At 59.1% G+C, this 23,033-nt stretch overlaps 2 protein-coding genes across 9 annotated transcripts in view; one reads left to right on the top strand and one right to left on the bottom strand.

Annotated features, from left to right (window-relative positions):
* Positions 1-23,033, top strand: part of Pc (pyruvate carboxylase) — a 107,021-nt gene that overhangs the window by 82,999 nt on the left and 989 nt on the right. For all 7 annotated transcript variants that reach the window (XM_076847655.2, XM_076847658.2, XM_076847656.2 and 4 more), the window contains 18 exons: positions 2,897-3,032; positions 3,138-3,322; positions 3,429-3,594; positions 3,714-3,859; positions 4,010-4,127; positions 4,413-4,564; positions 5,658-5,776; positions 7,618-7,780; positions 9,573-9,755; positions 18,980-19,124; positions 19,428-19,517; positions 19,602-19,823; positions 20,613-20,769; positions 21,331-21,571; positions 21,671-21,920; positions 22,080-22,324; positions 22,426-22,605; positions 22,686-22,934. In XM_076847655.2, coding sequence (XP_076703770.1) covers positions 2,897-3,032; positions 3,138-3,322; positions 3,429-3,594; positions 3,714-3,859; positions 4,010-4,127; positions 4,413-4,564; positions 5,658-5,776; positions 7,618-7,780; positions 9,573-9,755; positions 18,980-19,124; positions 19,428-19,517; positions 19,602-19,823; positions 20,613-20,769; positions 21,331-21,571; positions 21,671-21,920; positions 22,080-22,324; positions 22,426-22,605; positions 22,686-22,934 — 3,147 coding nt within the window. The remainder of the gene's footprint in view (positions 1-2,896; positions 3,033-3,137; positions 3,323-3,428; positions 3,595-3,713; positions 3,860-4,009; positions 4,128-4,412; positions 4,565-5,657; positions 5,777-7,617; positions 7,781-9,572; positions 9,756-18,979; positions 19,125-19,427; positions 19,518-19,601; positions 19,824-20,612; positions 20,770-21,330; positions 21,572-21,670; positions 21,921-22,079; positions 22,325-22,425; positions 22,606-22,685; positions 22,935-23,033) is intronic.
* Positions 12,435-16,433, bottom strand: Lrfn4 (leucine rich repeat and fibronectin type III domain containing 4). Of its 2 annotated transcripts, XM_076844809.2 has the most exons (3): positions 15,595-16,433; positions 13,801-15,159; positions 12,435-13,289 (listed from the first exon to the last, which is right to left on the bottom strand). In XM_076844809.2, the coding sequence occupies exons 2-3, from the start codon at positions 15,147-15,149 to the stop codon at positions 12,728-12,730; spliced, it is 1,911 nt and encodes a 636-aa protein (XP_076700924.1). In that variant the 5' UTR covers positions 15,150-15,159; positions 15,595-16,433; the 3' UTR covers positions 12,435-12,727. The 2 variants fall into 2 exon arrangements, with proteins under 2 accessions (XP_076700924.1, XP_076700923.1); XM_076844808.2 differs by having other exon boundaries at positions 13,801-16,433.

Genomic DNA, 23,033 nt, shown 5'->3' with positions numbered 1-23,033 from the left:
TGCTTTCATAGTGTCCCAGAGATTTCCATATGATGTATCTGTGTTTTCATTCACCTCTAAAATTTTTTTAATCTCCTCCTTGATGTCTTCTGTAACCCATTGTTCATTCAGTAGCATATTATTTAGTCTAGGTGTTGGAGCAGATTTTATTTCTTATTTTATCATTGATTTATAATTTCATTCCATTATGATCTGATAGAATGAAGGGTAGTATCTCTACTTTTTTATATTTGCCAAGAGTTGCTTTGTGGCATATTCATGTGCTGCTGAGAAGAAAGTGTATTCTCTCATTGGAGGACAAAGTATTCTATATATGTCAGATAAGGCTAAGATATTGATTGTATAATTAAGTTCTATAGTTTCTTTGTTCAGTTTTTGTTTGGAAGATCAATCTAGTGATGAAAGAGGTGTGTTAAAGTCACCCAAAATTATTATGTTGTGGTCTATTTGACTTTTGAACTTGAGAAGAGTTTGTTTGATGAACATAGATGTTTGGGGGCATATATATTTATAATTGTTAAGTCTTGGTGTATGGTTCCCTTGAGCACTATGTAGTGTCCTTCTTTATCCCTTTTGATTGACTTTGGTTTGAAGTCTACTTCATTTGATATGAGGATGGAAACCCCTGCTTGTTTCCGCAGTCCATGTGAATGGTATGATTTCTCCCGACCCTTCACCTTCAGTCTGTGGATATCTTTTTCTATGAGATGATTCTCTTGGAGGCAGCATATTGTTGGGTCTTTTTTTTTTTTTTTTTTTTTTTGATCCAATCTGCTAGTCTTTGTCTTTTGATTGGTGAGTTCAGGCCACTAACATTTCAGGGTTATTATTGAGACATAATTTGTATTCCCAGCCATTTTTGTTTATTTTTGGTGTTTAATGTGACTTGGTTTCTCCACTGATTAGATTTTCCTTTAGTGTAATCCCTCCCTCTACTGATTTTTATCATTGTTTTTCATTTCTTTTTCTTGGAATACTTTACTGAGGATGTTCTGTAGTGCAGACTTTCTAGTTGTAAATTCTTTTAACTTTTGTTTGTTATTGAAGGTTTTTATTTCATCAAATCTAAAGCTTAGTTTTGCTGGAAATAAGATTCTTGGTTGGCATCCATTTTCTTTCAGAGCTTGGTATATGTTGTTCCATGATCTCCCGGCTTTGAGGGTCTGGGTTGAAAAAGCTACAAGATAGATTTGAGATACGAATTGGTCTCCCCTTGATCTGATTCCTCTTTCTTGAGGCTTTTAAGATTCTATCCTTATTCCGTATGCTAGGTATTTTCATTATAATGTGCCTTGGTGTAAATCTGTTGTGATTTTGTACATTTGGTGTCCTGGAAGCCTCTTCTTTTTGGTTTTCCAATTTGTTCTTCATGCTTGGGAAATTTCCTGATATTTTCTCATTGAAGAGATTGTGCATTCCTTTGGATTGAAACTCTGTGCCTTCCTCTATCCCAATAACTTTTAGATTTGGTCTTTTGATGTTGTCCCATAATTCTTGGATGTTCTATTCACAGTTTCTAACTATCTTCACTGGGTGATCAACTTTATTTTCCAAATTGTATACTTTGTCTTCATTATCTGACTTTCTTTCTTCCAAGTGATCTAGTCTGTTGATTATGCTTTCTATTGAGTTTTTTATTTGATTTATTGTATCCTTCATTTCAACGATTTCTGACTGGTTTTTTGTTTCAGAGTCTCTCTCTCTTTCTCTCCCTTGAAGTAATCTTTTGCTACCTGTATTTGCTCTCTCATCTCATTGTTGGAGTGATCAGTTTTTGCCTGTATTTGCTCATTTAGGTCATTCTTTAATTCACAGGTCATTTTAATTATGAACCTCTGAACTTCCTCTCTGACATTCCATCAACTTCGCTGTCCATGGGTTCTGTTCTTGTAGTGTCCTGGTTTGTTTGGGGCACTTTCCTCCCTTGTTTTTTCATGTTGTCTATGTGTCTTCCTTTCTTGCAGAGTGGATCTGAGATGTTACAGTTTCTTCCCTATATTCTTGTAGTACTGTGCAGATTGTCTGTACCTCACCTTGATGGTGGGCTTCCAGACCCTGCTGATGTCCCTCAGTGAATGCTACTGCATCCTGGATCTGGGTCCTGTGCAAGTTGGAGTGGGTGGATCTGGGCAGCTGGGCTTGACCTCCCTCAGTAGTCTCTTGGTCAGAAGGGGCAGTCCTGCGCCAGAGGCTAGGCTCTGATGGGTGTCTGTCCCCGGGACCGGGGGGTGGACTACTGAGAACCTGGATCCCCAGTGGGCTGGTGTGGGTGGTCTGGGCAGGAACTCAGCTCCCGCAGTAGTCTGCTGGTTGGAAGGGGTGGTCCTGCGCCAGAGGCTAGCTCTGGTGGGTGTCTGCCCCTCTGGTGGGGTGGGGTGGGGGGTGGATCAGCCTGCTGTGCGCCTGGGACCCGCACAGGCCAGTGTGGGTGGATCTGGACCGCAGGGCTTGACCTCTCATGGTAGTGTGCCTGCCCTTGGTGATTTTTATTGATGATGTATTTAGTTGCCCTTTGTAAAAAGGAAAATTTCTGCCACTATTGAGAGAAACCTGCTTTAACCAAGCTCAGGCTCTCTCCTGAGAATCCGCGCACAGGACAAGTCTGTTGCTGCCCTCCTTCCTGGCTTCCAGGACCCTGGGAAAGGGCCACAGCCAGGGCTTGCCTGGGCGGTGTGCCTGGACAGACACCAGCAAGCCACAAATTGCTTTCAGAGCTTGAGGTCCTCTGGTTTTGAGCCTGGCAATGGGAACTGGGGTTCCAGTGGGTTCCATCTGCTCCTTGTCTATGGCTCGTCACAAGTGGAGGTGATGGATGGCACAGGCCCCTGTGTGGGGTTGCCATGGCTCGGGAAGCCTCAGTGCTGCAGCCTCTCTAACTGGACTCTGTCCTCCCCAGATGCTGAAGTTCCGGACGGTTCGAGGGGGCCTGAGGCTCCTGGGTATCCGCCGAACCTCCACTGCCCCTGCTGCCTCCCCAAATGTGCGGCGGCTGGAGTACAAGCCCATTAAGAAAGTCATGGTGGCCAACAGAGGTGAGCCCGGAGCTGCCAGCCTCAGCCTCCTCCTCACCCCGCCCCACCCTGGCCCCTCTGCTTGTCCCCGGACCCAGGAGTGTGATCTCCCTTTTTTGTCTCCAGGCGAGATCGCCATCCGCGTGTTCCGGGCCTGCACGGAGCTGGGCATCCGCACAGTGGCCGTCTACTCCGAGCAGGACACCGGCCAGATGCATCGGCAGAAGGCTGACGAAGCCTACCTCATTGGCCGCGGCCTGGCCCCCGTGCAGGCCTACCTACACATCCCCGACATCATCAAGGTGGCCAAGGTGAGAGCCGGCAGGCTGCCGGTGGGGACCGAGTGGGGGAGGCAGAGGTGGGAGGTCGGCCAAGGCTGTGCAGGACGGGAGACCTGCCTTCGTGACCCACCTGCAGGAGAACAACGTGGACGCGGTGCACCCGGGTTACGGCTTCCTCTCTGAGCGGGCGGACTTCGCCCAAGCCTGTCAGGATGCTGGGGTCCGGTTCATTGGGCCCAGCCCAGAGGTGGTCCGCAAGATGGGAGATAAGGTGGAGGCCCGGGCCATTGCCATCGCCGCAGGTGACAGTCAGCTCCTCACAAGGGGCTGGCGGGGAGGGTGGCAGGAGCATGTGTTTCCCTGATGATGGGGCTGGGATTCCAGCTCTTCACAGAGACCACTCACTCCTGTCCCCCAACAGGTGTCCCTGTGGTCCCAGGCACTGACGCCCCCATCACGTCCCTGCATGAGGCCCATGAGTTCTCCAACACCTACGGCTTCCCCATCATCTTCAAGGCCGCCTATGGGGGCGGAGGCCGTGGCATGAGGGTCGTGCACAGCTACGAGGTGAGTGAGGCTGGAGGCAGGGAGCGGGCAGCAGGTGGCCTCACCTCTGGGACTGGGCGGAAGGTGACATGTTGTGGGCGGAGCTCGATGCAGGTGACACGGAGGGGGCCTGGGGAAAGCCAACGCCTGCTGGCCCGCCCGCCCTCCCAGGAGCTGGAGGAGAATTACACCCGGGCCTACTCGGAGGCCCTGGCAGCCTTTGGGAACGGAGCGCTTTTTGTGGAGAAGTTCATCGAGAAGCCACGCCACATTGAGGTGCAGATCTTGGGTGAGTGGAGAGGGCCCGGGCCTCCACCCAGCGGCCTCACCAGGCGGGAGCCCAGAAGCCGTCTTCCTGGTTGGCGGTGGCCAGCTTTTTGAACAGGTCCCTGTCTGTGGTTCGCTCCGGGAGGCCTGCAGGGACCCAGCTCAGCAGAGGGACTCTTGGGGCTGGGCTCCCCGCCTGGCTGCCTCCCCACCGCAGTGGGCCCTCGCCAGCCACAGCCCTGCAGGGCACTGGGAGAGCCAGGAGGTGTCTGGTTTCAGAAAGGCTGAGCCGGTGTCCTGCCCCCAGGGGACCAGTATGGGAACGTCCTGCACCTGTATGAGCGAGACTGCTCCATCCAACGGCGGCACCAGAAGGTGGTGGAGATCGCCCCCGCTGCCCACCTGGACCCCCAGCTCCGGTCCCGGCTCACCAGCGACTCCGTCAAACTTGCCAAGCAGGTGAGGCCTCGGGGCGAAGGAGGTCCCCTATGGGCAGCCTGCAGGGGTGCAGGGAGGCCAGCCACCTGCTGAGGGAGGGGGAGTCTGCTGGCCCGAGAAGGGGAGGAGCCAGTGCTGCCCCTGTCCTCAGTCCCCTGGACACCCCCTCTCTGGCACCTGCTGACCCCCGGAGCAGGTCCACGGGTTCTGTGCACTCCTCCTCACTGCCCTCACTGTCTCTGTTCCACAGCTGTCATAGTCATTTCCTCACGGAGGTCCCTCTGCCCACCCGGAGCTCTGGGGAGTGGGTCCTGGGGGAGACAGGAGGCGGCCAGCTGTCTGTACTGGCCCTTAGCCTGGGCCTGTAGCTGTGTGGCAGGGGTCCTGTCCTCCCGTGTTCCTGGGCCTCCGCCCCAGGTGTGTTCACTGTCCCAGGTTCCAGCCACCTCAAACTCCTAGGCAGCCCGGGCCCAGACAGCGTCGCTGTCACCTTCCCCAGAATGGAGGCAGAGCCTCACTGTGCTGCGAGGCTCCAGCCACAGCAATCAGGAGGCCACGGCTAGGTCAGCTGGGCAGAGTGCTGGGATCAGTGGCCTTGGGGGGGGTCACCTCAACTGTGCCTTGGTTGATGGGTTTATGCTACTGACCCCAGCAGGCTGGGGCCTGTGGAGTCTGCTGTGGTCCTAGCAGGACCAGAAGAAGGACGAGCAGGCTCAGTCTGAGGCAGGAGCATCATCTGGGGTGCCTCTCGACTGACATCTCTTGAGATGGTGACCAGGCTGGTGACACTGGGAAGTGGGTTCTGGGAAGCCCAGGTCTCCAGGTGTGAAGGGACAGGAGTGGAGCCACCAGCCGAGGTGGCAGCCAGTGAGAGCAAGGGCGCCCTGTCTGGGGCAGGCAGGGCTCTGCTGACCTGTACCATGCCAGCTCTGGAGCCCGGCGGAGTCCTCAGGGGACTATCTTGGAGCCTGGATGGCCATCTGTCTCTCAGACAGGGTCCCTGCAGGTTGTTGTGTTCTTGGGCGAGCCAGAGGGCGGGCCCCAGCCCCACGCCACTCCAGGGTGCACCCTTCCCCTGCCTGTCCACCCAGCCACCCACCTGCCACCCCCACAGGTGGGCTACGAGAACGCGGGCACCGTGGAATTCCTCGTGGACAGACACGGCAAGCACTACTTCATCGAGGTCAACTCCCGCCTGCAGGTGGAGCACACGGTCACCGAGGAGATCACGGAGTGAGCTGGGGACAGGGCGCGGAGCAGGGAGGGACTCTCGCTTTCCACTTTGGTGGTCAGCAGCGGGGGACCCAGGGGCTTGAGTTCTTATAAAAGGATTAGGCTGTGGGCTGGGCTCGGCACAGTGGAAGTGCGCCTGCCTGGCGTGTGTGAGGACTGGGTTCCATTCGCAGAGCCACACAGGAATAAATAAAATAAAGGTCCATCAACAACTAAAAAATACTTTAAAAAAGCATTACATTGTAATTGCAAAAATTAATACAAAGGAGCAAATACAAGTGAGTCAGAGGCCCTCCCCTCAAAATCAGGATGCTGACGGCCAGGGGCTGTGCTGGACACCTCATGGAACCCTCGTGGCTGCCTTGTGAGGAGGGAGCCCAAGGCCCCGTCTTTCAGCCGAGGAAGCCGAGGCTCAAGGAGGTTGAGATTCTGGCCTGTGGTCGCTGAGTCCTGCTGTCCTAGGTGGTGAGGGTGTGTTTGGCTCCTGTGGTCAGGGTGTGCCTGTAGCATTTTGCCCAGATCTGTGTTGTGTCCCTGGGGAGGTGAGATCTGTGTTTATCAGGATCAGCTGATCAGGAAATGCCGCCTGGTGCCTCCTGGCTCTTTGGGTAGTCTGGCTCTGCTGTCCCACAGCTTGGATTGTATGCTATTCTATAAACAACAGTTAAAATGGCTGTTTCGAGATGTTTCGTTGTTGCATGTGATGAGCCACCAAGTCCTAAACCTTGGCTTTGGGCCAGTCCGCCTCACCTTAGAACATTTCTGACTTCAGTTCTTTCCCCAGCCCCTGCTGCACCTGAGAAAGGGGTACCTTAGCCCAGAGAGGCCCCCAGATTCCTGGGAGGCCAGAGTTAGAGGCAAGGTCGGTGCTCCAGCTGTGTCCTGGCCCCGGGTCTTCCTCATCCTGCTGCCTAGAGCTGTCATCCTGAGCCAGCCTGGAGCTCTGGCAAGGATGAAAGGCTTTGTTTACTATGTAGCAAGGGTTCTGTGCCAGAGAGACTGGAGCTGAGGCTCCCCTGGTCCTGTGTGGAGCTTGGGTTAGCGGCAGCCTCTCTGACCCTTGATCTCCTCCTCCAATGGGAATGTGGCTCCAGCATGGGATGAGCACGGGGCTGCTCCCCCTCGGCTGTTGAAGCTCATGGTGATCTCTGTCACTGCTCCGAAGTGGTGCAGCAGGCAACTCCCCACACAGGCAAAGTCGGCCAGCGTAGTTTCCAGGCTGTCCTTACCACAAGCCTCAGTGACAATAAATTTAAAACCTTGAGAGTTTTTAAACGGCTGTTCCACTTGGATTTGCTACTGTCCTTAGGAGCATGTACTCAGTCAGCTTCAGCTCCTAAAGCCGTGCAATGCAGAGAGCTTTGCACCCCAAAATCTTCTGGAGGGGCCTTGGGCACAAGCCCAGTGGGGTGCAGGCCTGGGAACACAGTGTCCACCCATCAGGCCTCAACTGCCCTGGTTCCCATTTTGCAGACTGTCCCCCACTCACCCACCCAAAGTAGCACCTATGGCTCCAGAAATGGGGCCTCCTGAGGCGATGAGGGGCCGAGCCAGGCTTCTGATCTGAGCGTCAAGGGCAGGAGGCGGGAGATGGTGACTGGGGAAGAGGAAGGTAGAGCACAGGACGGGTGGAGTGGGGAGAGGGGGACCCTGTGTTCCCGAGGCCCCTCTGGCTGCCACTCTCTAGCTGAGACTGTAGTCATGGCGCCAAGCTGTGAGGCCAGGGGCTGGAGCAGCTGCCCGCTCATGCGGGAAGAGTGTGTGGACCTCGCCTCTTGCTTCGGTGCCCCGACCCGCCCTGCCTCATGCTCCCCTTCTCTCTTGGCACTCCCCACCTGCAGTGTGGACCTGGTCCACGCCCAGATCCACGTGGCCGAGGGCAGGAGCCTGCCTGACCTGGGCCTGCGGCAGGAGAACATCCGCATCAATGGCTGTGCCATCCAGTGCCGGGTCACAACTGAGGACCCTGCGCGCAGCTTCCAACCCGACACTGGCCGCATCGAGGTAGGCGACATTTCCTGAGGGGGTGCCAGTTTCAGCCTATTGAAGATTCTCACTGCCTCTCAGGTGCCCGGGGCCTGGCAGTTCAGGAGAATCCCCCCTCGGCTGGCCTGACCCCGGCCTAGAGCACGTGGGAGCCAGCGCTGTCCGGGAGGAAGGGGGCATGCTGGGAAGGAACCCCCTGTGCACGGGCCAGGAGAAGGCTGGGCACCTAATGTCCGAGCCAGAGTCCAAAGTTCCATGTGACAGAGCCACTGGCCTCTGTCCTGCCTTCATGCTGGGGCCGGGCAGTGGCTGGCAGGGCAGAGCCCCAGGTGGGAATGGGAACAAATGACTGGGAACCCCGTCGGGGGTGAGCCAAGCTAGGGGGCCTCCCAGAGGGGTCGAGGGAAGTCAGCAGATGGAGGTGGCAGTGAGGGCCGGGAGGCAGAGTCTGGGGTCGAGGTTCCTGGATCTTCTCCTCACAGAGCTGGAGCCCAGCCAATGGGTCCCTGAGAGCCATCTCCCTCCCTCCCGCCGAGGGTCTGGCCTGACCTGCTCCTGGCTCACTGTGTCCTGTGCACTGGCCCTGCTGGTCAGCTCCTGCCCATTTTTTGGCCTGGCCCTGGGGACAGCATCTGCTCTGGAGTCTGGCCTGTGGCCTGGGCTGGGTGGGGCTGGCAGGGACGAGCCAGATGCTGGGCTTTAGGACAGGTGGTGGCGGAGGCTGGGAGAGGCTGTTGCAGTGGGGTCCTGAGAGCACAGATCCGTGGCCTCCCAGGAACTGCCTGCCTGCTCCCGGGGAGCCCCAGGCCTTCTTTGCCCTCAGCTGCAGAGGGGCAGCCCAGGGACCCACCTCTAACCACCTCCCTCTACCTTACCGCTGGGCCAGCTGCTCCACTCCCTCACCGCAGGGTATTTTTAGCTGGTGGTTCCTGCGCTCGGCTGTGTCCACCCTGAATATTTTATTAAGTTCCTTTCCATGGAGCACAGGCCGGTGCTCCTCAGGAGCAGAAGGGTGGTGCTGTGGTGTCCCCAGCCCGCCCCCAGCCTCCCGGCCTTCTCTCACATGAACCCAGGGCCCTGTCCTCCTGTGTGCACATGTCAGCCAGCCCCAGCCCCCTAGCCTGTCCCTGGCCCCTCGCCCTCCACCGTGTCCTTCCTCTTCCTGGCCCATCCTGCTCTCTTCTGCCGGGGCTGGGCCACGGGGGCTGGCTGTGCCTGTCTTGCCCTGTTGGGCGTGTTTCCTTGGTGTCTCTGTCCCCTCGTCTGCTTCCTCGCTGCCGCTCTTCCTCCTGTCCTCCCCTCCAGGAAGGAAGGGACTGTGTGGTGGTCTCCCTGACACCCTGCGGGCCCAAACACATCTGAGCCCCGCCTCTCCTCTCATTGCCCCACAGTGGCCTTGTCACTGGTCCGGGCCTTTCCCTTTCTGTCTGGGTGCCCACGTAGGCAGGGACTTGCTGCTCTTGCTGGTGTGGACGCTCCATACCTGTTCCTGGCATGAACGTGGACACATGAGTGGATCCAGAAGGCGGGAGGGTTGGTCAGGCAGGCCCTGGGAGGTGGGTGGGATCTGGCCCCTCTGGCAGGCTGTGCACACAGTCCTGCGGTACGTCCTTCGTCCCCTCCCAGCTCCTCTGAGGCAGCAGTGACTGTGGGACTCGGAGAAGGGGTGAGTCCCAGGTTTGCAAAACTGAGAGGTCAGAGCCGTGGTTTCCCTGCAGCACCCTCGGCCTCAGCTCTGGGTGCCCCGCATGCAGGGAGCCACCGACTGCAGCTTCTGCCCCCGCCGCTGACCTCTGCTCCCCTGCCACAGGTGTTCCGCAGTGGAGAGGGCATGGGCATCCGCCTGGACAATGCCTCTGCCTTCCAAGGGGCTGTCATCTCACCCCACTATGATTCCCTGCTGGTCAAAGTCATCGCCCACGGCAAAGACCACCCCACGGCTGCCACTAAGATGAGCAGAGCCTTGGCCGAGTTCCGCGTTCGAGGTGTGAAGGTGAGAGCCTATAGCTCCTTCCTGTCTTGTGCCTGTCCCTCCAAGGGTCCCATGGTCACTTGTGTCCTTGCTTGGGGTGGGCACAGCACTGCCTGCCTTTCCCTGGCCTTTGCTTTGTGGAGGCCTATGGCTCCCCTCAGCCTGGTGACAGGGTGACTCTCCTGGCTGTGCTCAGACCCTCAGGCCCCTTTGGTGCAGGCGTGAGGGCCCTCATCAGGTGGCTCCTTCTGGCTGCTCCACACCACCTCTTGCTCTCAGGCCAGAGCCACCTGCAGTGCGTGCTCAATGCTCCCGGCCCCCTGTGGAAATCCCCACCCCACAGGTTTGGGTGGAGGCCCCCAAGCCTGTGTTTTGAACAAGCTTCCCCCCTGGGAAATTCTTAATTTCAAGGAAACGAGCTCCTGGGCGAGGGCCCAGCCCTGTGTGGAGGAGGGGAGGCCTCCGCCATCCCCCAGCCCTCTGCATTTCAGCCGAGTCTGCAGAATGGTGGGTGCTTCAGGGACAGCCAAGGAGTATGGCTGCAGCGGGGCTGGTGGCCAGGCAGGGGCACGTGACCTGCCTCTGACCAGGGTGGTTGTCTGCCAGCGAGGATCCAAAATGCCTTCCCTCCTTGTTGGGCTGTTTGTTACTAGTGTCTAGAGCTAGGGATGAATTTACAGCCAAGAAGCAGTCCTCTCCTTGAAGCCAGCACCTACCCACGTGTCTGTGGGTGCTGCCATCAGCATGGGGACAGGGCTGGGCATTCAGCCCCTGTGGGAATCCCTTTCTTCTCTTTGGGGGTTCCCAAGGATGGTCTGTAGCCACACACCGTGGCTGAGCTGGCTCCTGAGGGCTCCTGCGGGGCCAGCTCCTGTCCCCTCGGTCACTCCTCCGACCTCTCCGCAGGACCCATGGCATGTCCTGGTGGTAGCCCCAGGGGGCAGAGACTTTTGGAAAATGGCAGGGGCCTGCCGGCTGGGCTGGCCACCTTGGCCACTTGAGAGGGAAGTGTTGGCAGACGCCGGGGGTCGCTCCCTTCCACGGGGGCTGCATCAGGGCTCCGCGTCCCACACCCAGGGCAGCGTGTCCTGACGCCTGGGCTTTCCCTGCTGACCCTGTTGGGAGGGGCCGTGAGGCCCTGCCTCCTGTGACCCCGGTGGGAGTGAGGGCCGGGCTCTCCCTGTGCTGCTGCTGCTGTCGTGGCTGGCCGTGGTTGGTCCCCATTCTTCTGACCCCTCGTCCTCAGCCCCCAGGTCCCCTGGGCCAAGGACTCTACTCTGTCCTATACCCCTAAGTACCAGGAACCTCCTCCCCTCACTGGAGGAGGGTGGAGAAAGGGACTCTGGGGACTTTGGCTGTGGGGTGGCAGCAAGGTAAGGGGTTCTGGTTCCTGGGGTGCCTGGGTCTTCCCCAGATACGCACTAGCCCAGGCCATTGGTCCCTGCCACATTCTGGGCCTTCTGAAGGAGCCTGGCTTTCTGGCCTTATGCTTTTGTCCCCCCTGCCCTCCCTCCTGGCCCAGTGCTCCTCCTCCCTCCTTGCCCCCCACTTTGCTGAGGACCTCATTTCCATTTAACCCATCATGTTCTAGTGCCCCATATATAGAACACCTCGAAACATTTAAATTGAGCAAGAAAGTTATTATAAACGGCACGTATAATGTTTGGATAGGTACACGGCAAACGGCATGCTGGGGCGTAATGGGTTAAATCATCTCTTGGCCACCTCAGGCCACCAGCTTGGCCTGGAATGCCGGTCTCCTTGGCTGTCATCAGGAGCACCGGTGTGCCCGTGCAGCCCCTGTGCTGTGCCTGGCACCAGCCAGGCCCTGCCATGGCCCTGGGGCCGCCTGCTGCATCCTCCTGGAGCACCAACAGGCTCTTGCACGCTAGGAAGGGCTCACGCCCAGGATGCAGAGGCCAGTCAGTGCTGCCAGAGCTGTGCTGAGCAGCAGCCACCAGGGCCGTGGGACCCGCAGCAAAGGGAGCAGAAAGGGGTTCTGGGGTGTGAGCCCCATCCAGCACATCCCCACCTCCACCCCCACAGGCAGGCAGCTCGGGGCCATCTTTCCAGGAACGTTGAGGGTACAGCCATAGGGACCTCAGAGGAGGGGCTGGGGGTGCCATCTCATTGGGGCCTGGGGAATGACAGGACCTTTTGGAGGTCTCTGGGTGACGGCTGCCAGTGGGACTCCCAGCCCTTGAGGGTAGCACTTCATAATTCCAGAAGGTGCCCAGGAGAAGGCAGGCATGGCCGTCCCCAACAGGACTATGGGGGTCTTTTACTGAGTTGTGCTCAGGAGAATGTTACCATTCTTTTGATTCTTTTGCCCAGAAGGGCTGTGCCCTCCACCCACCCTCGGGCTGCTACCCACAGTCCCGCTGCCACTCCCAGGCATGCTAGCACTGCTGGGACAGTGCCAGTGCCCGGGCTTCACGCACCAGGGATTGTCCTACACACGCCTGCTGGGAAGGGTACCCTCCGTACTGACAGACAAGCTCAGGCTGCTCGCCCGAGCCCCTGTAGGCCAGGCCCGTCCCGGTCAGAAGAAACCAGAGCCCAGCACTGGACTGCCCCAGAGGACGAGTTGGGCAGTGGAGGCTCAGGCTGCAGGGTCATCTCCGCCTGGTCTGTGCCTCTACCAGCCCCTCATCCCCTCCCTTCCGCCTTTCCTCTCAGGATGGGACCAGAGACCAGCACTGAGGTGTCCCCAACAATTTTATTATAAATAGAAACAAGACGCCCACTTGGTGGCTGCAACCCCTGCCTTGGTGGCTCTGAGCACCTGTCAGAGGGACCTGTCCCTTTACCCCAGTCTGGAGGTCAGAACCAAGGGAAGGGCTCCCTGTCCCTCCAAGTACATGGGAAGCCTGAGGTACCAAGGATAAAAACCAGGGAGAGTCCCCTGGCAGTGCTGCTCACTGGGCCAGGTGGCCACTGCCCTGGGCCCCTGGCCTTGCTGCTCATTCCTCAGGGCACAAGCCGCCCTCCTGTCACACCACACTCTCCTCCAGCCGCTCTGCACTGCCTCCCGCACCCCGGCACCCAGCCCCAAGCAGCCCCCCATGTACAGAGTGGCTCCTCCGGGCCCAGGCCCCTCCCAGGCGCCTGGCATACCCGTAGCACCCGCCTGTATCTCCCAGGTCCAGGGAGCAGCTGCGCTGGGGGCGGGGTGGGGGGCTCCTCGGTGGGTGGCTCTTGGGTGTAGGGCTGGGACCTCCATTGGTCTGGGACTGGACGTGGCTGAGCTTGAGGGGGAGGCGGCCGTTCCCAGCTCCCCGGCCCCGAACCAGCAAGGCCACAGTGAAGACCAGTAAGGCAGCCACCAGAACACCCCCCACAGCCACAGTCAGGGTCCCGCCCAGCACATGGGCCTGCAGGGCATGGCACAAGGGCGTGGCTGGCAGTGTGGAGAAGTGGGCACAGCCCAGTAGCCTGGTGGCCGTGAGGTCAGAGGGTCCAGTGGCAGGTGACAGGGCCAGCAGGCAGAGGTCGTAGTCAGCACCTGGCACCAGGTGCTTTAGCAGGAAGTGCTGGCTGGAGGCTGGGACGATCCTGCAAGAAAGACAGGTGGTCAGAGCCCCAGGGTCAGGCGCAGCCCAGCTCCCACCTCGCACAGCCAGGACCTCACGGCTCCTAAAGCCCTCACTCCCTGCCCAGCTCCGGAGAGCTCCCCGGGACCTGAGCCACATGGGCCTTCTGTGTTCCCTCAAGATGGCAAAGAAACAAGGACGGGCACGTGCAGGACAGGAGGCGGTGCCAAGGGACAGACTGGTGTGTGACTGGACTGACTTAGGTCGCAGGCAAGCAGAGGAGGATGGGTCGGGGGGATACTAGCAGGAGCAAAAATAATGTGCATGTGTGGCACAGGCCACGCACCCAGCCATGGCCAAGCCACAAACCAGGCCACCAGCAGCATACAGCTGTCACGTAAGCAGCCATACCTGAGCCCCACACCCTCAGATGCTGGGCTCCTCGGGGCTCAGAAGCCAAGGGCACAGGGTCAGCGGGAAGGCCGGGTGGGGGCCAAGCAAGGGCTGAGGACACGGGAAGGGTGCGTCCTCACCGATAGATGAGGGTCTCGTCTTCGCTGCTGTTGTACTGGATTTGGAACATCCACACAGGGTCAGCTGGCCGCCCAGGGCCCCAGCTCACCAGCCCTGAGGTGGCAGTCACTTCTGTCACTTGCACAGCTGGCTCAGACTCCAGAGTCCCCTCGTTCTCAGCAGCAGTTCGAGCAGAGGCAGCAATGTCTGAGGGCCCTGGGCGGCCCCCCTCAGCACTGGCGTTCCCGCCATGGGGCAAGGCCAGCACCCGGAGCTCTACTCGGGCAGTGGCCTCACCAGCAGGGTTGGTGGCAATACAAGTGTAGCCTCCTGCGTCCCCAGCACCTGTCACCCCAATCTCCAGGGTTCCGTTGGGAAAGGCCCAGGCTCGGGAGGAGTTGCCAACCAGCCGGTCGTCCGGGCCAACCCAGTGCATGGTGGGTGCAGGGTCACCAAGGGCCCGGCACCGCAGCGTGGCCCGCTGTCCCTCCAGCACCCAGAGGCGCTGTGTGTGGCGGGCAATGAGGGGCGGCTCACAGGAGAACTCGCCCTCAGGCACTGCCCAGAAGTATCTACCAGCCAGGCCCGGTGGGGAGGCACAGGTCTCCAGGTCATCCGGCCGGGCCAGCCGCCGCAGCCACAGCAGCTCGCAGTTGCAGTGCAGCGGGTTCCCGCTGAAGCTCAGCACCAGCGGAGCGGGCGAGGCCTCCGCGTCGCGCCCCCTGGAGAAGAGCGGGTCGGGCGCCAGCGTGGCCAGGCGGTTGGAGGTGAGGTCGAGGCGGGAGAGCTGACCAAGCTGCGCAAAGGCGCCCGGGGGCAGCGCGTCGATGAGGTTGTGGTCCAGGTTGAGAGTGTGCAGGGCAGGCATGGCGCCGATGCCGGCCCAGGGCACCTGTCGGAGGTTGTTGTAGGACAGGTCCAGGTCCTCCAGGCTGTCCAGGAAGTCATCGAAGGCCCCTGGCGCGATGCGGCCCAGCTGGTTGCCACTGAGGATGAGGTGCTGCAGGTTGACAGGGCCCCGCAGGCTGCCGCTGCCCAACTCCACCAGCCTGTTGCCGTCCAGGTGAAGGGATCGCAGGCTCTCCAGGTCCCCAAAGGCGCGGGCTCCAATGCGGGTGATGGCATTCCGAGACAGCGTCAGGTCCACCAGCCCAGTCATGTTGCGAAAGTCAGGTGGTCCCAGGGCCTGGATGAAGTTGTCAGCTAGCCGCAGCTCCACTGTGCGCCGGTCCACGTTGGGTGGCACAAAGAGCAGGCCTCGATGGGCACAAAGGGTACTGAGGGACTCGGACAGGTTCTGGCAGACGCAGGGTAGCGGACAGGCAGCCGCTCCACTGGCCAGCAGCAGCAGCAGTAGTGGTGGGGCCATGGTGAGCGCCCTGTAGGGAAGGGCCGCAGCCCAGGCACAGGTGGGGCTGGTGCAAGTGCCCACTTGTGCCCAGGGCACAGTCCCAAGAGCCAGCTTCCAGAGTCTGGCCTGGGAAGATTGGGTTAGAAGCTCAAGGGGGTCCCCAGGGAAGAAGGAAGACTGGGGCTGCAGGGCCAGGCCCCCCGGAGTAAAGGTCACATTTCCCAAGCAGTTAGGGGGAGTCCTGGCGCTGGGGACAAGGTGAGGCATGAGGCAGGAAGCGGCGGTGGGCCGAGAGCAGGGAGGGTCCCGGAACTTCCTTTTCCTGGCGTCCCCTGGAATCGCCAGCCCCTTCCTCCCTCCGCGCCATCCCTTTCCGCGCCAGGAAAGGCTCCCGATTGATCCCTGGCGTGGCCCGTGGTCCCTCCCCGGCCCGGCCCAGCGCTGCGTCCCGCGGCCCCCTCACCTGGTGTCAGTCGCTCAGGGGGCGCGGGCCGGCACCCCCAAGGGCCCAGCTGGCCCTGGCCGTCTCCAGGCCGCTCTCCCTCGGGGGCGAGGCCTGGGCCGCCTGCCGCGCGCCCTACGGCCCATGGCGCTCGGGCCCACGGCCCCGGCTTACTCGGTTCCCGGCACCTTTTCCCGGCGCGGTCCGCGGCGACAGGCAGGCGGGTGCGCGCCAGCGGACGCGCGCGCCGTGGACACGCACGTGGAGGGAGGACGAGGAGGGGTGCACGGGGATCCACCCGGCCCCGGGCCGGCTCCGGAGGTCACCGGGACACGCAGCCACTGCAGCACCCACGGGTGGTGCCCAGTCACGCCCGAGGCCCAGGCCAGCGCGGGCCTGCCGCGCTGCCCCTAGGCGCCGCCGCAGCGCACTCACCCCGGCACTGGTGCGCGCGCCCCCGGCCCCCCTTGCGCCCCGGCATCCTGCACTGCTCGGGCGACCGCCGCCGCGGTGAAAACCTCACTCTGCAGCCAGCCAGACAAAGCGCCAGCTCGCGGGCCCCTTCACCGTCTCCCAGAAACGGGTCTTTGTCACATGTCGCTGGGCACCCTCCCCAACACGCCCACATATGCCCACACACCCACACTTCCCCGCACCCACGGGCAGGGCCGGGCGCAAACCCGCGCTGTTGCTGAGACCCTCGCGTTCACAGACACACGCTGAAGGTCATAACCGTTCTGCATCACCGAGTCACGTGGAGGGTCCCCAACAGGCACGGGGCCCTGGGGGGGCTAGGGAGGCGCCCCCGGCAGGGTTGCTGCGGGGTGGGGCCGCGAGGGCTCGGCCTCGGGCAGACGCCGCGCCCCGCCCCGCCGCCTGCCCCTCCCTCTCGTTGCCCCGCCCGCCCGTCCCGCTTTGCCCGGCGCTCGGAGCCAACCGGCCTCCGCCTCCGGCCGGATTGGTCTGCGCGGCGCCGTTTCCCAGCAGGCCGGCGGTGGCACGCTGTTTGAAGCTGTGCGTCAATGGTCCTTTCCGCGCCGCAGCCCCGCCCTCTTCCTCTGCTCTCGCCGGGCTGTGTCCCTGGGAGGGCGGTCCTGGGACGAGCTCAGGTGCTAGGTGCCCGCAGGAAGCTGGGGTTTGGATGGACTGGCTGAGGTCTTGGAACCAGGTCAAACACCCTGGTCCTAGTTTGTGCCCGCCGCACGACTGGTGTGACCAATTGGGGAGCATGGGGAGTCATCCCCTCCCACAGGCTTCAAGGCGTCCTCAGACTGCCGAGGTGCCCCCTTCTTTTCCTACAGACCCGATCCCCGCCCTCCATGGTGGGGAGGGGAGGCTGGTAGCGGGAACTCTGGGAAACCGGAGACTGGAATTCCAGCCCTGCGCGGCACAGCTGTGTGGCCTTGGGCAATTACTTAACCACGGAAACAGTTTCCTCTCGTAGACTGAGGGTATTAATTGAAGGTACTTAAGCGCTTAGTAGGGGTGAGAGGAAGGAAAACCTGCAGCTTGAGGAGCTTAACTATCAGAAGCCAGGGTGCACTGTGGCCACTGCCTGGGCCTCAGCTGTTGGATTTGTAAATGAAGGTTTGGATTCTAGCCATGTCAGCTCTGATGTGTGGTGGCATCCGATAGTCCTTTGTTTTTCTTCTCCCCATCAAAAGTGTTTTCATTTACTCTGAGCATGCGTGTTTACGAGCATCTGCCATTTGCCACCCTGTGCTGGGAGCCAGATGTGCCTGGTTCCTGTCCCCATGGAGCTTCCAGTACAGAGGGAATGACCACCGTCCAATAAATACAAAGTGGAGCGATTCACTTCAAGAGAAATGCAGGGGCTGGAGGACAGGGGAGGCCTCTGAGCGTCCTTACCCTTATTTGGCTCTAAGTCCTTTGAATGGTTTAAAGGATGTTTCCTCTCACAAGTGCCCTTGGAGCACTTGAACTGTCCCTGTTTCGGGAAGGGGCTACTACGCTGGGGGCAGACAGGTGGACCCATCGGACCAGACAGGGATGAGGCACTGATGGCTGGCCCCACCCTGCGATGATCAGTGATGCCCAGTGATGCTGGTAGAGGAGGGAGCCTTTCCTGTCCAGGCCTCTAGGTGCTAGGAGCCCTTGGGTAACAAGTTCTCTCTCAGAAGGGTTCAAGCTGGGCCTCAAGCTCCTGTTGAGGATTGCAATAGAAATCCTGAAAGGGTAAGACATGGAGATGCCTCCTTCATGTAGCCATGTGGCTACCGGACAAGCTCTCGGAGACCCGCCTCACCGTCATGGGGTCTCCTGGGGTCCCCATGTGACTCACCCTGCCCCAGCTGTTTAGAGAAGCACCTGGCACAGAGATCGAAGCAGCTCAGATAGCCTCCTTGTCTCCGAAGAGGAGACAAGGGAGTGAGGGATGCAGACCAGCAAAAAATGATAAGGCCAAAGGATGGGCTTCCCAACAGCTGATCCCAGAACTTACTAAAAGGAGATCACTCTGCTCTGCTGAGAGGTGGGAGGGAAGGACAAAGTGGCTTTTCCAGTATAGACATCCAGGAAAAGCTTTCTAGGCAGGTTCGAAGATGTGGAGTGTGAGAGCAGGAGGCTTGGTTGTGTGGCAAAGGTGGCCATGATGAGGAGACCCATTGGAAGGTGTGGCCTGAGCTGGACATGAGGTCATGGAGTTCAGAGATGGCCACAGGACAGTCATCAAGCTTGATCAGTGACATGCAAGAGGGGGTTGATCGAGCAGGTAGCTGGCAAGGCACCCAGCAGGAGGGAACCTGTTTGGACTTCTGAGTCCCGTGAGGGATGTATAAGTAGATGCCAGGAGACAGTTCCACCTTTGGGTGTAGGCCCTGGAGACAAAGACTAACTAGATCCTGAGGCCCAGGACAAGGCCACACAGAGTAGGTAGGCCTGGGCAGGAAGAGGAGACCGGAAGAACAGGACATCCCTGCAGGCCAGGGAGAGAGCATCAAGGTGGGAGTCGTTAGCAGGAGGAGGGTGGGAGGCTGCCCACTAGATTTAGCCAGGAAGGCTAAAGAGTGTCAAGAGCGTGGGTGTGTCAGAGGTAGGAACCTCTTTCAAGAAGAGTGGCTGGTGGGGGTGAGAGGGTGGTGCTCCTTCCGTGCTGCTGTAGAAAAGGCTGAGCCAGTTCTCGGTCATGGGAAGGGAGGAAATGCAGGTTGCCAGACCCCAGAAGCAGCAGGAGGGGGTGGCATTCAGCACATGCTCTGGGTGAATAGGATGGAGGGAGTGGGTTCAGCCACTGGCAGTTTAGGCAGTCTTCCAGAATGTGTGTGTGTGTGTGGGGGGGGGGTCGCTGAAGCTGTGCTGCTCCAGGATGGCACCTGCAGCCTCTTCTTTTCTTTCTGTCCTGTCCATGCTGCATGGTGACACCCTCCTACCCACCTCTGTCCCACAGACCAACATCCCCTTCCTGCAGAATGTGCTCAACAACCAGCAGTTCCTGGCAGGCACCGTGGACACACAGTTCATCGATGAGAATCCTGAGTTATTCCAGCTGCGGCCTGTGCAGAACCGGGCCCAGAAGCTGCTGCACTACCTCGGTCCGCCCCACTGCCCTCTCCCCTCCCCATGCCTGCCTCTGGCCCTCTGCCCCTCAGCCCTGCCCTTGTTCTGATCCTGCATCTTCCTTGCTCCTTGTCTTAGGGATCCTCTTTTCCATCCATGTGGTCCTCAATAGGTCTCCACTGCCTGGACCCAGGAGTCCGTGGCTTTGGAGAGGACAGGGGCAGCTGGAGAACCGGGTGTCCTGGAGGAATGCCCCCATCCCTGAGCCCACCTACTCACATGGCCCAAATCAACCTCTTCCCAGCCTTCCCTGACCTACTGCCTGCTCTTTCCCCCAGGACACGTCATGGTGAATGGCCCCACCACCCCAATCCCTGTCAAAGCCAGCCCCAGTCCCACGGACCCTGTTGTCCCTGCAGTGCCCATAGGTAAGAGATCCATTCTGCCAACTCATGGGGAATATGAGAGATTGTCATCTGCAGGATGGGCATTACTGTCTTTGTATGCCCTAGGCCCACCCCCAGCTGGTTTCAGAGACATCCTTCTGCGGGAAGGGCCAGAGGGCTTTGCTCGAGCTGTGCGGAACCACCAGGGGCTGCTGCTGATGGACACGACATTCAGGGATGCCCACCAGTCACTGCTGGCCACTCGTGTGCGCACTCATGATCTAAAAAAGATCGCACCCTATGTTGCCCACAGCTTCAACAAGCTCTTCAGCATGGAGAACTGGGGAGGTAGGCTAAAGGAGGACTTGGGTGTTGGGCAGTGCTGGCAAAAATCGGGCCCCTTGAGTGGCCGGCCCTAAAGGTGCAAGCCTCTGGGGATACTGAGGAAGACCAAAGATGCCAGCTGCATAAGTGCACGCCTGTGATCCCGGCTTTCAGGAGGCTGAGGCAGGAGGGTTGCAAGTTCTAGGCCAGCCTGGGCAACTTAGCCAGGCCTGTTTCAAATTTTTTTAAAAAACATTCTTATATATGTTTTGAGTTGTTGATAGACCTTTATTTTATTCATTTATTTATATGCTGTGCTGATCTTAGGGATCCTCTTTTCTATCCATGTGGTCCTCAATAGGTCTCCGTTGCCTGGACCCAGTGCCTCACTTGCTAGGCAGGTGCTCTACACTGAGCCTCAACCCCAGCTCTGAAGCACCCTTGGGTTCAATACCCAGTACAGAGAGAGCAGAGGGGGAGGGGGAGAGAGGGAGAGAAAGAAAACCAAAGACTGAAGAAGGCACTGTGCTCCCTTGTTCCACAAACGCTGACCAAAACCAGCTTCAGCCAGGCCTCTTGCTGGGCTTAGGGCTTCAGAGCCAAGATCCAGGAGCTGGGCTGAGCATGCTGCAGGCACAGTCACGGCACAGAGGAGCAGGGGAGGAGGACCTGAGAGATGAGGAGGCAGGCACCAAGGGAAGGGACAATTGAGCCTGAGCACCAGCTGGGAGCATGAGGGACCAAGGGCTGGAGGCTCAGGCCACAGAGCTGCAGCGTGTGGAGCTGACCTAGACCTCTCTAAATCCTTTTCAGGGGCCACATTTGATGTCGCCATGCGCTTCCTATATGAGTGCCCCTGGCGCCGGCTGCAGGAGCTCCGGGAGCTCATCCCCAACATCCCATTCCAGATGCTGCTGCGGGGGGCCAATGCTGTGGGCTACACCAATTATCCCGACAACGTAGTCTTCAAGTGAGCCTGGGACAGGGTGGGCAGACGCTGCTGGTGGGGCTTTTGGGGCGCCAAGCCACAGGGCAATGGCCTATGCTCCCCGCAGCGGGCTAAAAACCAAGTGTGTGTGGCCATACCCTGTGGGGCTGCTGTTTGGAAGTGTCATGAAGTACAGAATTGTTATGGCAGAACCCAAAGGGCTTCTAGATCACTCAGGAGCCAGTGGTTACCTTGTGAGGGCCACCCAGTACAGAGCTGGGGTTCAAACTCAGGCCTCGGGACTCCTTGTCCTGGGCGCTCTCCCACGGCCCTACTTGCAAAACAGAGAATCCCCGCTGATCCTCCAGCCCTGGGCATGCCAGTGACTGCATGGCACTTGACTACCACAGGATGCAGCTCTGCCAGTACAGATGCATCGGTGGCAATTCTGCCTGCCCAGGCTGCCCTGGAAAAGGCCCTGTCCACACTCCTATTCCTCTGTCAGGCCAGACTTCAATCCCTAGGGGCTGTAGTGTAGCCAGGAACTAGAGAAGGAAATGCAGGGAGTAGGTGGGGCTCACTCCTTGTTTCTCACCCACTCAGGTTCTGTGAGGTGGCCAAAGAGAACGGCATGGACGTCTTCCGGATCTTTGACTCCCTCAACTATTTGCCCAACATGCTGCTGGGCATGGAGGCGGCAGGCAGTGCTGGGGGTGTGGTGGAGGCTGCCATTTCCTACACAGGCGATGTGGCTGACCCCAGCCGTACTAAATACTCACTGCAGTACTACATGGGCTTGGCTGAAGAACTGGTGCGAGCTGGCACCCACATCCTGTGCATCAAGGTGCCAGACCACTTGCCCATCTCTTGCTCTCTGTACCACCCATAATGTCCCCCACATCAGGCCTCTCCTTACCATGTCTCTCCTCCCCACTTTCTCCAGGACATGGCAGGGCTGCTGAAGCCAGCAGCCTGTACCATGCTGGTCAGCTCTCTCCGGGACCGCTTCCCTGACCTCCCACTGCACATCCACACCCATGACACGTCAGGGGCAGGTGTGGCAGCTATGCTGGCCTGTGCCCAGGCTGGGGCTGATGTGGTGGATGTGGCAGCTGACTCCATGTCTGGGATGACCTCACAGCCCAGCATGGGTGCCTTGGTTGCCTGTACCAGAGGGACTCCCCTGGACACAGGTAGGAAGAGGGCAGCCCATGGCCATGCCCCTCACAATTACAGCCACTACCAGCCCAGTATAGTCTGGCACACCTAGAACCTAAGTACCCTATGGTCCTGGGAGGAACCCTGGGGGCCTAGTACCTTGCCAAGCCTTCCTGATTTTGGCCTCCCTGCAGAGGTGCCTTTGGAGCGCGTGTTCGACTACAGCGAGTACTGGGAGGGGGCTCGGGGACTGTACGCAGCCTTTGACTGCACGGCTACCATGAAGTCTGGCAACTCGGACGTGTATGAAAATGAGATCCCGGGGGGCCAGTATACCAACCTGCACTTCCAGGCCCACAGCATGGGACTCGGATCCAAGTTTAAGGAGGTCAAGAAGGCCTATGTGGAGGCCAACCAGATGCTGGGTGACCTTATCAAGGTGAGCCGGGCCCAGTGCTCTAACCTGACACACAATCCTGTATATTCCTCCCTGGGCCTCTAATAAGATGCCTGCTGTCCTAACTTAGAGACCCTTCTCAGGTGACGCCCTCTTCCAAGATTGTGGGGGACCTGGCCCAGTTCATGGTACAGAATGGATTGAGCCGAGCAGAGGTTGAAGCACAGGCAGAAGAGCTGTCCTTCCCCCGCTCTGTGGTGGAGTTCCTGCAGGGCTACATTGGTGTCCCCCATGGGGGGTTCCCTGAGCCCTTTCGCTCTAAGGTAGGGAAGGCCCAGCATGCTGTGAGGGTGGGAGCTGGACCTGCAGGAAATCAGGTCTGACCCTCTGCTTTACTCCCCAGGTGCTGAAGGACCTGCCAAGGGTAGAGGGGCGGCCTGGGGCTTCCCTCCCTCCCCTGAACCTGCAGGCACTGGAGAAGGAGTTGGTAGAGCGGCATGGAGAGGAGATTACCCCAGAGGATGTGCTTTCAGCGGCCATGTATCCTGATGTCTTTGCCCAATTCAAGGATTTCACTGCTACCTTTGGCCCCCTGGACAGCCTCAATACCCGCCTCTTCCTGCAGGGCCCCAGAATTGCAGAAGAGTTTGAGGTCAGTGGCTCTGGTGCTTATCCACACTGTCCCAGCACCCCTGCCCTAGAGCTTCAGATTTGGTTGGGTTCTCTCCCAGTCTCAGGAGCTTTGGGAGCA

The sequence above is a fragment of the Callospermophilus lateralis genome, chromosome 2 (assembly GCF_048772815.1).
Source record: "Callospermophilus lateralis isolate mCalLat2 chromosome 2, mCalLat2.hap1, whole genome shotgun sequence".
Taxonomy (NCBI): domain Eukaryota; kingdom Metazoa; phylum Chordata; class Mammalia; order Rodentia; family Sciuridae; genus Callospermophilus; species Callospermophilus lateralis.
This window is presented reverse-complemented; position numbering and strand designations above follow the sequence as displayed.